This window comes from Podarcis cretensis (assembly GCF_951804945.1).
Source record: "Podarcis cretensis genome assembly, chromosome: 4".
Taxonomy (NCBI): Eukaryota; Metazoa; Chordata; class Lepidosauria; order Squamata; family Lacertidae; genus Podarcis; species Podarcis cretensis.
In genome coordinates, this window is record NC_137173.1 from 85,225,588 (window position 1) to 85,240,867 (window position 15,280).

The 15,280-nt window shown below is 44.5% G+C and overlaps 1 protein-coding gene and 1 long non-coding RNA gene across 3 annotated transcripts in view; both read left to right on the forward strand.

Moving 5' to 3' along the window:
* Nucleotides 1–229: 229 nt before the first annotated feature.
* LOC307214399 lies at nt 230–4,099 on the forward strand. Its single transcript, XR_013838039.1, has 3 exons — nt 230–1,410; nt 3,382–3,487; nt 4,087–4,099. It is a non-coding gene; the product is annotated as an uncharacterized lncRNA (long non-coding RNA).
* A 2-nt stretch (nt 4,100–4,101) lies between these two features.
* Nucleotides 4,102–15,280, forward strand: part of TMTC4 (transmembrane O-mannosyltransferase targeting cadherins 4) — a 51,952-nt gene continuing 40,773 nt past the window's right edge. Inside the window, exons 1-2 of one of the 2 annotated variants that reach the window (XM_079972634.1) lie at nt 4,102–4,148; nt 11,183–11,398. In XM_079972634.1, the coding sequence (XP_079828760.1) occupies nt 4,125–4,148; nt 11,183–11,398 (240 nt within the window). In that variant the 5' untranslated portion in view covers nt 4,102–4,124. Of the gene's footprint in view, nt 4,149–7,959; nt 8,109–11,182; nt 11,399–15,280 lie in introns of those variants that run through there. The other variant, XM_079972635.1, reaches the window with a different exon arrangement.

Consider the following 15,280-nt stretch of genomic DNA (forward strand, 5'->3'; position numbering starts at 1 on the left):
GGAACTTCGCCTAGCACTGGAATTCACTGATGGAAGACCCTGCAGAGGGTGGTTTTCTCCCCTCCTTTTTGCCTCTGAGCGTCGCAAATCATGCATAATGTATCAATGCAGGCTGCAGCTGCTAACAGCAACCTGGCTTATGAGATATTTTGAAATTGTTTTTATTACTCACGGAAGTAGCCTTTTATCTGCCCCCCACAGGAAAAGAGAGAGAGAGAGAGATTGTTTAAAACATAATGGTAAATTAGCAAAATATTTTCTTCCTGGGTTTGACTCCTTGTACAGAAAAACAACACAGAGCCTACTAAATGCAAACAAAGGATTTGCAGTGACTTAAGCGGTCTTTACAGTAAGCACTTGAGCAGAGAATAGGGGTGCATAGTAAAAAGACAAAACTGGAGCCGGAAGTAGACAGGGACGGCCCTACCATTAGGCAAAGTGAGGCAATTCCTCCTGAGCCCCTTGGCCATTCCCATCTGCTGGGAAACAGAACTGTGTGTGCCACATCAGGACTGTATGTGCATCTCATGCACCCAGTAAACCAGTCTTCTGCCCTCAGGTGCATCAGAGATTGCTGTCTCCTTTTTGGTGTTGTAATAAGATTCAACTGACAGCCCAATCAAGTTCTGTACATGGAATTGAGTGTGTGTGCCTTGTCCTTTGCCTCAGACAGAAAAAGGTATTGGGGTGGCCCTGGAAATATTAGTAACTGGGTGGGGGGTGGGAATACCATACTGTGTGTTGGGTATTGCGTGACATTGGAATGCAAAAAGGTATGTTCTGTTTGCATAGAAATTCATTATTTTGAAATTAACGCCAAAGTTCTTTGCAAGGGCCTGTGTCCAAATCCCATGGAAGCTCACTTATTTGCCTCGTTCCCTAATGTGTTCCTAGCTCACTTCTTAGAAAACAGAACACCTGTTTTTCTCAGTGAAATGGGGAAAACTGAGGGATGTTTCTGTTCTATCATTGTTGAAGAATATATCAGTGAAGCAGAACAATGAGGAATCGGAAGGTTTGCAATCTTGGATGAAAATACACTATATATTCAATTCCAGAAACGTTGCTGTATTGCATTGTTGGTGCAGAAACAACAAAAGCATATTATGGCATACCACAGGAAATCAAGAGCCGGGAAGAGAAATTGAGGATGAAAATACATTATGCGGACAGACTTGAAAATTCTTCAGGTAGTCATGGTGGTTTCACTCGCAGGCTTTAATTAATGCGTCTCTCCCCCTGACACAGCACAATGTATATTTTTACAGGAGTAGACTTAGCGGTGTAGGATTTGTATCATCTAATTACTGCCATTCTCTTCTTCTCAAGTAAGGAAAAGGCAGCATCTCTTTGTGTACCTTCTTGCCTCCTGCAGACTGTGTCTACAACTGAGGATTTCTGCACTTACAGGTGAGATGGCTATACATGGATATACATACAAAAGGGGGTGATGCCACCCTAGTCCTGGCTGTCTATAAGCTACTGGCCCCACTTTAAGGTTTTAGTATTGATATCTAAACCCCTTCACAGCCTGAGACTCAGGTATTTATCAACATACCATACACACCAGCTCCTAGGGGCCAAGGCACTTTCGCACCAGCCCCCAATGTTTTTTTCTGAGGGCGCCTCAACATTCAGAGAAGATGGCGCCTCTGCAACATACCGGTACCTTGTCAAATATAATTTGCCCCCGATCTTGTGGTTAACCCAGAGGAGGTGGGGACTCTTCTTGTTGTCCCTTCTGGGGATTTGGCCCATGTGAAAGGCTTTTTCTCCTGATTCTGGAGTTTCCTTCCCGAGGAAGTATGGGCAGTGGAACTTGTCAACAAGTAAAAACAATCTTATGCTCCCATGCTTTGGAAGCAAACCAGTAGCTACCAGTGCAGATCTCACCAGCTTGGTATTGCTTGCTCATGGGAGTCATCTACTTTTGCATGTGTGAATACTAGTGAGAGCCAGTTGGTTAAAGGGTTGGACTAGGACCTGGGCGACAAGGGTTCGAACCACCACTCAGCCATGAAGCTCACTCGGTGACCTTGGGCCAGTCACTGCCTTTCCACCTAACTTACCTCACAGAGTTGTTGTGGGGATTAAATGAGAAGGGGGAGAATCATGTATGCCACCTTGAGGTCCTTGGAGAAAAAGGCAGGATAGAAACGCAATATATAAATAAAAGTAGGGCCAATAACAAAGAATTCTCAGCCCTGCCTGTAACTTGAGAGAATCGACACATACATGCTAGCACCTGCCTGGAGATGTCGTTTGTTTCGGTTAAAGCGAACACATTTTTCGCTTGCTGCTAAGGCTGCTCTTGCTACAGCAAAGCTTTGTTGCCCTTCCCTCATGTATTTGTACTGTACATGCTACTATTGTCAGTGACAGGGAAAGGAGAAAAAACACAGAGATGTGCACACAATAGGCAAGAATGCATTTCAGGGAGAAGCTTTGTTCCACATGTTAGATTTCTGAAAGACACTTTAAAAAATACTAGGTGTGGAGAACAGCAAGCTAGCATGTATGGGGGCTGCTTCCCCCCACCCTTGGCTTCCCCTACACATCTGCCAATGCAGGTTCAGGGATAACACTCCTGAAGTGGAAAGGGAAGCAGCACTGTATTCCTTCCTCCCCTCCGGCGAATGCCTGTACAAGCACCAAATTTATTTTAGTGCCTTTGGGGATGACAATTGATTCTGACAAGAGAGATGGGAGTAGAGCTGATCTTTGGGAAGAAAAGTAATATTTGCTGCTGCCCAGTTCCTGGATATTCCTCCCTGTGGCAGTGAATCTTGTGTGTGTGTGTGTGGTGTTTACAGAGGCCTGTGAAGTTGCTGAGAGAAATTACTCCAGGGGGAAACTGAGCACAAGGCCATGTGTGTGGTGCTGAGATGTCTAGTCAAGATACTGTAAATTGGTGGCGAGACAGTAGGCCGTGTCTGAAGGAAACAAATATAACTGCCCCCTACAGGCAATGAAGGATTATTTGAGGGAACGAATACGCTTTGGATGTGCTTTAAAGGTGGAGTGTGTACAAAGCTTTTAGTTGCATAGCACCCAATGTCTTTCTACTTTCTTTTTATTTAATGGCTGGCATTGTGATTTGAAATTTATTTATTAGTACCCTTTCGTCGTTGTCTAATGCAGTTTCCATATTGGTTGTTGGCTGTGTTTGGATTCTTCTTCTTTGTGCAATGCCCAGAGAAGCGATAACTACGGAGCCTAATTATTCAGTAAATAAGGAACAAGCAAACAAATAAATAAATGTGGGTGGAGGCCACAGATGACAGTTTCCTCAGGTAATTGTCATCACTAAACAGAATCCTTTTATATGGGCCCTGCTTTCCTCTTGCTTCTCTTAAGTCACTGTTGGCTCCCTTTTTCAAGAAAATGGCAGAATTGTTGCAAGGCCTGGTCCCTAATCCCAGGTGTGGAGGAGCCACATGGATCTTAGGCCTCAAAAGCCATGGTCTGCCTATAGGACCAAGTAAGGGTAAGTTTCTTGTGGTAGTATCTCCCACTTGCTTCTAGATTGCTTTCCTTGCCCTTCATAAAATATACAGACCATCCACCCAACACCCACAGCCTCCTGAGCAGGGGGTCAACTTTCTATCTCTTGCTCCATATGCACTAAACACTTGGTGGAATATCATTTGCTCTGCTCCTCTGAGCTTACATTTCCATCTATCTAAAGTATTACAACAGAGTAGTCTTAAAACCACATCTTCAGAGAGACTAATGGAATAAAAGTAACATACTATGACAGTTTTATTACCCTTAAATATGCTTTTAGTCTTCATAGGAAACATTTCCAAAATAATGTTTGAGAGATGTAGAATGTGCTGGAATATATTTTATACACTGGGCATCTTGGGACCTCTCCATCCCCCACTGAAGACGGTAGGAGACTTGTAGCTGTATCTAATGCAAGTTGAATCCATTCTTATTTCTGATAAATATCTTATTTATTGCTGGATGCAAGTTCGGAAGAAAACCTACATTTTTGAAAAATGATTCCAGTGTTCCATATTTCACTAAATCTTCTAATCAGTCTCTCCCCGTCCCCCACCCACCCCCCGTTTTGTCTGATAGAATACAATCCCACCTAAGTTTTTTGATGGCAATCATAGATGGTTACAACTACTCAAGTTCAGGTAAGTTAACTTATGCTTAAATATGTGATTTACAACAACGATCCATTGTTATACATGAATAAATTTTCTTTCGGGAAAGAGCATTGAAGTTAACTGTGGGGAAGGGAAGAGTTCAGACGGTTTAGTTTGCAGGACTAGAGATTAACCAAACACTACAAGTGGTACTAAATTAGGTTTTACACAGAGTAGACCCACTGCAGTTAATGAACATGCCTAAATTGGGGCTTCATTTATTTCAATGAGTCTACTCTGAGTAATAATAATAGTAATTTATTATTTGTACTCCAACCATCTGATTAGGTTGCCCCAGCCACTCTGGGCAGCTACTTAAGAGTAAAACTTAGTTGAATATCACCCTACAAACCCATTATCTCTATTTCCCATGAACTTCTCAGGATTGCTGTTCTATAGACCAGAGTGCTAATGGCAGAAGAGTTAGGGAAAGCAATAGTTCCACTTCAAATAAAGACATTATACTGCACTGTAGTAACTTTACTGTATTTCATTTTTAACACAGCAATGAAGGCTACTGGTTAATATGTCATGAATACCCTGCTATATATGGATCATTGGTCTTAATGACAGCAGTGTGGAGACTGCAATGCAAAATGAATAGCCACTGAAAGGATATTTTAACTGAAATCAGCACACAGTTATTGACCCCTATGTTGCAAAGTTAGGAAGATAATTGTATTCTAGGGGCCCAGAAGAAGAAGAAAGCATTACTGCTTTGGATTGGTTCCCTAGTTACCTTAATCTGTTTGGGTTAGGTTTTTAAAAGTGGGTGTTTTCTTACATATTTGACCTGTGATTAAAAGAGCATAGGGAAAGAGCCATGCAGATTAGGATTTAATAATAGAGGATCACACCATCTGAAATTTAATGACTTACTCCAGTTTGCCAGAATAAATAAATAGATCCTGAATTTTACATTCATTTATTTGCTATGTTGCTTTTGAGCAGTTATGCCATACTCTGAAAATAATCTGTGTGCATACTAAATAAATAACTCATAGCTGAGTTACCCAAGGAAGCAAATGTTTGAGAGCACTCTGTGCCAAAATAAAGCTTCAGGCTATAGTCTCCTTGCGGTATGGACTCCAATATGGGGTGGTGACCAAAGCATATTTTGTGGTGCAGAGCTCTTCAAACACTTGTCTGTTATTCAGATTATGTCTGCACCCTTATATTGAACTAGGAACTGGAAATAAGAAACTGCTGCTCCTCTGGAAGAAAAAAAACAAATCAGTGAAGCATAACAGAAAGTAACCACAGCTCTTTCATATTATTATTATTACTTTTTTTAAAAAGTGATTTGGGCTCTCCATTGTCTCAGCCCATCTTTAAGGTCAGCTGGATTTGAATGACTCTTTAACCACTTTCTTGTCTCAAAGCTGGGTTAAAGAATAGCGATAGCAATAATCTTCCTTTTCTCTCCAACATTTAAAGTGATGGGGAATGCACAGCTTCTAAATTGTGGTAACATAGAGGTAGTGTGGTCTAAACCATAGCTGTGGTCTAAACCACTGAGCCTAGGGCTTGCCGATCAGAAGGTCGGCGGTTCAAATCCCCACAACGGGGTGAGCTCCCATTGCTCGGTCCCTGCTCCTGCCAACCTAGCAGTTCAAAAGTAGATAAATAGGTACCACTCCGGCGGGAAAGTAAACGGCGTTTCTGTGTGCTGCTCTGGTTCACCAGAAGTGGCTTAGTCATGCTGGCCACATGACCCGGAAGCTGTACGCCGGCTCCCTCGGTCAGTAAAGCGAGATGAGCGCCGCAACCCCAGAGTTGTCTGTGACTGGACCTTGTGGTCAGGGGTCCCTTTACCTAATAGGAACAGTCGTCACCTTTTTTTCATGGCAGGCCGCTGTGTCTGCAGCTCTTTCCCAGCATTGGCCTGCCATGTTAAGTCAGAAGGGAATTCGGATTTTAGATATATGGATATATATATGCATTTCCTTTTCTTCTCATCTCATGGTTTTACATCTCACACCTTCCCCATATATATATCTGCGGACTTAAGATAACAGTTCATGTTACTGGATAAAATGAGGTATAGTCCACTAAAGTTTATACCCTAATAAATGGGTTGTCCCTTCAGGGTGCTACAGGACTCTTTCTAAGTTCTGATTATGACTTATGCTTGGCATACAGTCACCAGCACTCCTTCAGGGGGCTCAGGGGCCCCTTGCCAGAAGGAAATAGATAGAAATACTACCAGAAATCCTACTGATCCTGGAATCTGAAGCTACAGAAAAAGATTTATGTGGGCCATAAAATATGGCTGTAGGTTTTGTTTTTAAGCGATTACTCTGTTGTTTTATCTTTTTGTAAACCGCGGTGAGGTTTTCTTCTACAATCAAGCACTATATAAATTTTATTAAATAAATACATGTGCCCCCTGCCCCTTGTAAATAGGGTTGCAAAGACTGTGCCTTTCTGCAACCCAGAAATATTTTCTAAGAACGTAAGAACTTAAGAGTAGTCTACTGGATCAGGTCAATGGCCTGCTTCGTCCAGCATCATGTTCTTGCAGTGGTCAACCGCATGCCTGGGGCCGAAACCAGGGTACAAAACATGAGCACAAGAACACTCTCTCCCCTCCTACGGTTCAAGCACCTGCTGTTTGGAAGCACTGCTGCCTCCAGCTGTGGAGGTAGAGCACAGTCGTCATGTCCAGTAGACCCGGTTAGCTCTCTCCTCCAGGATTTTGTCCAATTGTCCTCTAAAGCCATCCAAGCTTGTTGCTATCACCCCCCTCCTGAGGGAGCAAGTTCCCATAGTTTTGACTATGTGCTGCACATTAAATGTGTCCTAAACCTTCCAACATCCAGCTTCGTCCGATTTCCCATGATTTCTATAGTGCTATGGTTTTCCCAGTAGTGATCTATGGAAGTGAGAGCTGGACCATAAAGAAGGCTGATCGCCGAAGAATTGATGCTTTTGAATTATGGTGCCGGAGGAGAGAGAGAGTCCCATGGACTGTAAGAAGATCAAACCTATCCATTCTTAAGGGAATCAGCTCTGAGTGCTCACTGGAAGGACAGATCCTGAAGCTGAGGCTCCAATACTTTGGCCACCTCATGAGAAGAGAAGACTCCCTGGAAAAGACCCTGATGTTGGGAAAGATGGAGGGCACAAGGAGAAGGGGACGGCAGAGGACGAGATGGTTGGACGGTGTTCTCGAAGCTACCAGCATGAGTTTGACCAAACTGCGGGAGGCAGTGGAAGACAGGAGTGCCTGGCGTGCTCTGGTCCATGGGGTCACGAAGTGTCGGACACGACTAAACGACTAAACAACAAATGAGAGAGGAAGAAACACTTTTCTTTAGCTGCTTACTCCACGCAGTGCATAATTTTATAAACTTCTAACATGCCGCCACTTCCTCGCCTCCCCCCCCCCCCAAAACTAAAAAGACCCAAATGCTGCAACCTTTCTTCATCGGGGAGTCGTTCCATCCACCTTGATCGCTTTCCCAACTCTTCAATATCCATTTTGACGCGAGGCGCCCAGATCTCTGTACGCAGCACTCCAAAAACGCACTATAGATTTGTACAGCGCGCGGGTCGGACAGTTCCATGTTCAGTGCCTGCGTGGACATCTCCACCCGCCGCCTTCACACCTCCAGTTCAGACCTCGGGCAAGCGAGATTCCCACGCTCAGGCTCCGCTCCCCTTCGCTTCGCCTCCCCTGCGCCCCACCCGGGTGCTCGCTGCGCTCCGCCTTGCAGACGTCAACCTCGCCTCGCCAATGAGCGAGTGCTGCTACTACAGCGGGGCTGGGAGGAGGAGGAAGTCCGGAGAGCCAATGGGCTCGGAGGGATCTTTCGGGAGCGGAGAGGCACGGCGGCTCCTCCCCCGGCCCGGCCCATCCCGCGGCCCCGCGGCTTCAGCAGGAGAGCGCGGATCAGAGTTGCGCGCTCGGGTGGGAGATGCCGCTCGGGCTCCTTCTAGCTGCAGGTAAAGCCAGGGCGGGGCGGGGAGCATGCGCGCGTGTCTGGGTCTGGAGGGGCCCCGAGGCGGGCGCAAGGGCTGGCGGCAGATGGGAAGGGGTCCCTCTGCGTGGGAAGCGCCCCTGGGCGCTCTATGCGGCAGGGGAAGCGCCCGGTTCCGCACCCACCTCGAGAGCGCACTCCCAAGACAAAAGGAAGCACACGAGACGCAAACAAAAGGTGTCTCTCTGGCGAGGGACGGATCCCACCAAGGTCACTTTTTCAGGCACTTCCTCATAACAGCCACAACTCCCTCGCTCTTTCCTTTCTCTCTTGCTAGAGTTGTTAGGATCGCCTCCTCGCCAGCACCTCTCCCCCTCCCCCGCCACGACCCCGATCCTCTGGGGTCGTTCCAGCCCCATCTCCGTTCCGAGGAGCGCGTTACCTGCCTTTGCTACACTGTGGGTTTGGGGAAATGCAGTCCTTAAAACATCTTGCGAGGAAAAGCAGCCCTATTAAACTTAGCGGGACTGGCTTCTGAGTAGGCGCGTATCGGATCAGCTGCCACGTTTCCTTTCCACAAGATTGCTATTAGACAATGATGTTCTTCGCAGCACTGTGCGGAACCACTTTCGATAACAGATCCAGAGGGGGAACTGGGATCTTCACCTCCTCTTTTGTCTGCAGTCACAGTGCTTGGCTCTTTTTTAAACACACGAGTTTGGATTCTTCCTTGGGGAAAGCACAAGTTCCATGGGTTTTTATTTTAAAGAATGGCCTGTGTTTATTAAGGTCTGCTGTTCAGCCTAGTTGTGGATTATTATTATTTTGAAACTCTGCCATTTAAGTGGAAACTTCTGATTGGCAGAGTCTTTACTGTGGGTCTTCCATCTTTCTTCCCAAATTGTGGAAGGGGGAGGAAAGAACATTTACATGATCGTTTTAGAGTTTTTGATGACATGCCAGAAAATGGCACGCATTACCCCATGCCCTGCAAGAGCTACAGAACAAAGACAACATAAACCAGCAGACAGGCTGAAGCATGCAACCCTGTGTATGCTTACTTGGGAATAAGTCACATAGAATTTGGTAGGACTTGCTTCTGAGGAAACAGCAGCCATAGGATTGCACACCTGTGTTGGGCACAGTGTCATAATTTGTTCCAACAAATTTACCACACTGATGGTGTGTGTGTTCCACTCTGGAGACCTTCAGAACTCAGCAAGGAAAGAGGGCAAGATGCACTATATACTTATGTATAAATAGGTTTCTCACCCTTGTTTTCAGAAGAGATTATACTCATTTAGTGCCAGTGGTGGTGGGGACGGGACACAAAAACAACTTCTGCAACCAGGTCCATTATAGCAATGTTGGAAACTGCTTTCTTTCTTCCTTTAAAAGAACTACAATTCTGTTTTAACAGCCTCCCCTTTCCCACAACACATCTAGCTATTTATTTTTGGGGCCAATAGGTTGGTTTAAAAGCCCAGGGAATTGGAATATTAGCATACTGGGAGGAAGGTTGCTGTTAGCTATTGTATGCCACTTCATGTATTTTTTATAGGTACTTCTGTAGGGGACATTGCTATAGTAACAAGGGCTCAGTTCTGGACTGCATTAATAGCTGCGCACAACAAGTAGGTCCAGTTGGTCTTTCCAGCAAGCACTTTGTTTTTAGTGGGCATCTTTTGCAAGTCCAGTAGTGAGCAACATAAAAAAAATTTCCATGCTGGAAAACAAAATACGAAAAACAACACCACATTATGGCGCATAATGACTTCAAAGATAAAAAAGAAGAGGAAAACAAACCACTTATGTAGTATGATAAACAGGGAGGTGAGGATAGAGGGTCTAAATTCTGCACCCTAAAATTTCAAAGTTGGGGGGGGGATAGATCTGGTTAAACTTGTTGGTTTTGGAGATGCTAGGCTAGAGGGTAATGGAGATACAGGAAGGAAGGTGAACCTTAGAAAATATTCTGCAGTCAGGCTAAAGGCTCTTCCAGTCTTCCACGTGTCCCGTGTTGAGAAAGCACAAGTCCAAGTGATTTTCTGCTTGTTATCTGTTATAACTGTAAGATGTAGAAATCCTAACGTAACAATAGCTTCTTGCACTGTGGGCTTCCCCACTCTCAACGGCTTTGGCACACCCATTTCTCAATGAACTCGACATTGCAGGAGACTGGACATGATATGATAGAGATATGATAGAGACTGGACATGATAAGGGACGCAGGTGGCGCTGTGGGTTAAAGCCTCAGCGCCTAGGGCTTGCCGATCGAAAGGTCAGCGGTTCGAATCCCTGCGGCGGGGTGCGCTCCTGCTGCTCGGTCCCAGCGCCTGGCAACCTAGCAGTTCGAAAGCACCTCCGGGTGCAAGTAGATAAATAGGGACCGCTTACCAGCGGGAAGGTAAACGGCGTTTCCGTGTGCGGCTCTGGCTCTGGCTCTGGCCAGAGCAGCAATGTCACGCTGGCCACGTGACCCGGAAGTGTCTCCGGACAGCGCTGGCCCCTGGCCTCTTAAGTGAGATGGGTGCACAACCCCAGAGTCTGTCAAGACTGGCCCGTACGGGCAGGGGTACCTTTACCTTTACCTTTAGACCCATACTTCCAAATCCACTCTAGAATAAATAGACTAATTTCCAGCATGCCTTTTGGATCCAGATATTCCATAACCTGAGTGGATATGAGCAGTCATTTGCCAAGTGGTAACATAACCACAGAATGCATTTAACGGCATGGTCCTGCCAAGCAATGATATAAAAACCACACATCCGTAGCCAGCAGGGAAGCCTTGGGGTCAGCTTTCCCCAACCTGGTTTCTCCTGGGGATGGGGCTTGAGAGTCCCTGTTCCCATTAACCCTGAACATGGACAATCCTGGCTGAAAGTTGTAGTTCCAAACATCTGTAGGGCACCAGTTTAGGAATGGCTGCTTTGAATGCTGAAAGAAAGTTTGCTTCTCCCCCTCCTCCCCAAACTACTAGTTCACCATAAATAACACCCACCCCTAGGTGTAGGCAGGCTACAAACGATGCAGGGGTTTTTTTTGTAAAAAGGCTGAGCTAGCTGTTTATAAATATATACATCCTATTTCTTTCAGATTTGCAACCAGCATAATGTTGGCACTCCAAATTTTGGACAAGTATTGTACAGAATGGCACAGGCAGACAGTAACCTGGACCATGACATACCACTACTGCCCCTTCCAGCACACTGGGCCAAAAGTGTTGTGGGACTCCTTTCCTTCATCTGCTTTGCAAACAGCTACAATGGGGACTTTGTCTTTGATGACTCCGAAGCTATAATCAACAATAAGGTTGGTGTTTTTCCAGTTGTGGGCCTTACAAGATCAGGGCTTGTAAATAGCCATTCACCTAGCAATCTGTCTTGAGTAAGAATCTCCTCCAGCAAAGAGGTAGGGAAAGTTTTACTAGGGTTACTAACTGCTGGTGGCAAGCACCAGCCTCAAAAAGCTGACTCCCCTGCTGTGATATGTATATATGCACAGTCCAAAAAAGCCAAGAAGTATGCTTTTTCTTGTGATTTATGCAAATTTGGTCAATTAAAACTCATTTAGTTAATCGGCTTTTTAAAAAATGGTTGGCAGCCCTAACTTCTAGGGATTACAGGAAAGTTTGTTGTTGTTTTGGCCGCAAAACACATGGGGAGGTAGGTTAGTAACACTCTTTGTGGAATAGTAATCTCTGTGGACCAAATCATATATATTGTGACTGTGTACACAGCAGAATGTTGAGGCACACATAGGTCACACAGATCTGATTCCCCGCCCCCATCCACTTTTGTAGATGTTTCTTTGCACGCGAGCATTTTCAATTGAACAGTATCTCAGAGTTTCCCATACACACAGGTGGTTGGAGCTTAATGGGAAGCGTTGGGTGTTGTTTGTGCCTTTCGTTCAATTTGCACTTCCCAGCCTTCCCCATGTCCCGGAAATCTGAGGTCCATTTTGGGCATTTGCACAGGTATTTGTTTACTTGTGCACATGTTATCTTTTTTTTAAAAAAAAAAAAACTTGAATTATCAGACTTGCACAAAACAGCAAGTTCAAAAACAAAAAAATCCCATCTGTGACACCTCGACCCACCAGCAACCCACTGAGATACGTTCCCCCAATGGCAATAGGATAGATGCGCTCAGAAAAACTTCACCATGCATGTGAAAAAACCTCACCCACACATTGCACTTCAGTACATCTGCATTATCTGCAGAGTGGGGAAATTCAAATTTAATTGGATGAGGACAACATCGCATGAACGATATATAAATTATGCACATATGGGATGCATCAAATCCACTTCAGACTCCCATGTGTCCGCAACCCATGTTAAAGCTTTACCCTGTGCATGTCTACTCAGAAATAATGCCCATTGAGTTAAACAAGACTTAACACCCAGGTAAGTGGGACGCGGGTGGTGCTGTGGGTTAAACCACAGAGCCTTGGGCTTGCCGATCAGAAGGTCAGCGGTTCGAATCCCCGCGACAGTGTGAGCTCCCGTTGTTTGGTCCCTGCTCCTGCCCACCTAGCAGTTCGAAAGCACGTCAAAGTGCAAGTAGATAAATAGGTACCGCTCTGGTGGGAAGGGGCTTAGTCATGCTGGCCACATGACCCGGAAGCTGTACGCCGGCTCCCTTGGCCAATAAAGCGAGATGAGCGCCGCAACCCCAGAGTTGGTCACGACTGGACCTAATGGTCAGGGGTCCCTTTACCTTTTTAAGTGTGACAATTGTGTGTTTGTGTATTTCCTACAAAACCCATAGCGAGGTAAATTAATACAACCCATAGCGAGGTAAATTAATACAACTCTTTGTGTGTTTCTAAGACTTGTGGACTTAGGAAGTTGTACACTGTTTTAAAGCTTTAATTGATTAGCTATAATTTAGTAAAGAAGAAAAAAAAGATTAATTGCTGTTCTCCACCTTATATGTGCAAGGAAAGGACATTCTGTGAGCAGTGGTCTTCTATAGGGCAGTCACTGCACTAAAGACCTCTTAGTCGCATTTAACTAATCATGTGGATTTTAACCAGTCACTTGATTAATGAATTGCTACAATTGGAACAGAAGGCATATGAATAAAACAATACTTCTGAAGAAAAACAGCATATATTAGCCCAGTTTGCACATCACATTAAACTGTATTATAAAACAAACTAGATTTTAATAGGAAGGAGGAGCGTGTTGCTTCACACTGTTCAGAAGTTCTCATGGCACTCTTGCCTGAGTCCTTGCTGCTACTGAGCCACAGACACAGAGTCTGGCTTGTCATGTTGTATGAATCTGAGCTGGTGTGGTTTCTTTCCCCAAAAACAAGTGACAGGTGGTAAGCCAAGAGCAAACCTTGGTCCCTGCTTGTGGTTTGTTTGGGGGAAACAAACCGCACACTTGGGTTTCAACAGCATGACAAACCAGAATCTGACTTGCTTCATACACAACACAACAGCAGCAGGAGGGCAAGGAGGAAAAGCGCTGCGGGAACTTTTGAGCATCATCCACCAACATTCTGCTTGATCACATTAAACAATAGTTTATTTTAATCTGTGGTTTAATGTGATGTGCAAACCAGGCTGTTAGTTCTCAGCTTATGTATAGGCATTTCCTTCTGTGTGAGGGTGAAGTGGGATGCCTCTTCAAATATGGCACAGCTACACACAGATTTTTCCACATTCTAACTATTAAAATAATCTCCTTAAACGAATAAATAAACCAGTGCTGGGTCACCTCTTTAGTTGATCAAAACATTTTTATTCAGTTAATTTAACTCATTAATTAACTGAACACTGTCGCTCTAAAGGGCAAGGAAACGGTGTTAGAATATTCACAAAATGCATTCCCAAAATTAGCATTCTTTTTGAAATACTAGCCATGATGGTAACAGAGTACCAAGCCCTGAAAATATAACTCTGTATTTAGTCCCAATTTATACATTATGAGTAAAATCTGACCACTAGCAAGGAAAGCATATTGATATGATGGGGGTGTGTTTTTTTTTTTTTTGGGGGGGGGGACTTTTTAACAAAAAAGAAAAACCAAACTTTCTGAACAAAGAGAAAACTCTTTGAAATGAGAGGAATAATTTTGTTCATCACGTTCTTATCTAAAGAAGGGAAAAGAAAGAAAAAGTGATAGCCCTGAGCTGGAGTTGAACCCAACAAATTTGTAGAGGTTTGAGTCTCTGCTTGTAGAGTTTCAGAGCTCGCCAGAAAGATATTTCATAGATGTAGCTTATTGGCTAGACATCCTGCTTCATGTACATGCAATGGTAAATGTGCAATTTGGATATAGAGCAGTCTTGAGGTTGACATGCTGCACTGTGATCTCAGACACTTCACTTAATCTTCTTTTAGCAGTTACCTGAGTAACTCAGTTATATTTTCGAAGCTGGGGGTGGGACTGAGAGGGAAAATCAGCTAACAATCTTCTTAATGCACTTCTAATTACCCGGAATGCTTTTGAGGGGGGGAAGAACAAGCAATCATTGCCTTTTCAAAAGGAAAGATGACAGAAATCTGCCTTGTATCAGGTCAGACCAGCTGACCTGGTACAAAGCAGTTTGGAGTTGTGCAGGATTGAGCCTAGAACCTTTTGAAAGCAAAGTTTATGCTCTAACACTGAGCCACACCCCTTCCTCAGTGTTAAATGTAGTCCATTTGAATAACATTGCATAGCAGCACAGGATACTCATTTTAGTATTTCATAATATTTTTTGCTTAACTACTACCACCTCCAAAACACCTTGGTGGTTAATAAATTGAAAGCTAAACTATTATAAGGGACATAAGAAAAGCCCTGCTGGATCAGACCAAGGTTCTGTCCCATCATCCTGTTTCTGGGAAGACTATAAGCAGAACATGAAGGCAACATGTTTTTGCTCCTTAGCAACCTGTACAAGTGGCCTCTAAACCTGAAGGTTGCATGCAGCTATCATGCAAACCCAGGATTGTGATGTGGCAGTAGAAGTTCTGCAGTGGGGGCTGCATGACATTCTTACATTTTTATCATATATAGAGAGATTGGCTTTAGCAAATGCTAGCCTTACTCTGAGCACATCCGTAGAAATTAATGGACATGACTAATTTCAGTGGCTCTACACGGAAGAAGGAGGGACACGGGTGGCGCCGTGGGTTAAACCACAGAGCCTAGGACTTGCCGATCAGAAGGTCGGCGGTTCGAATCCCCGT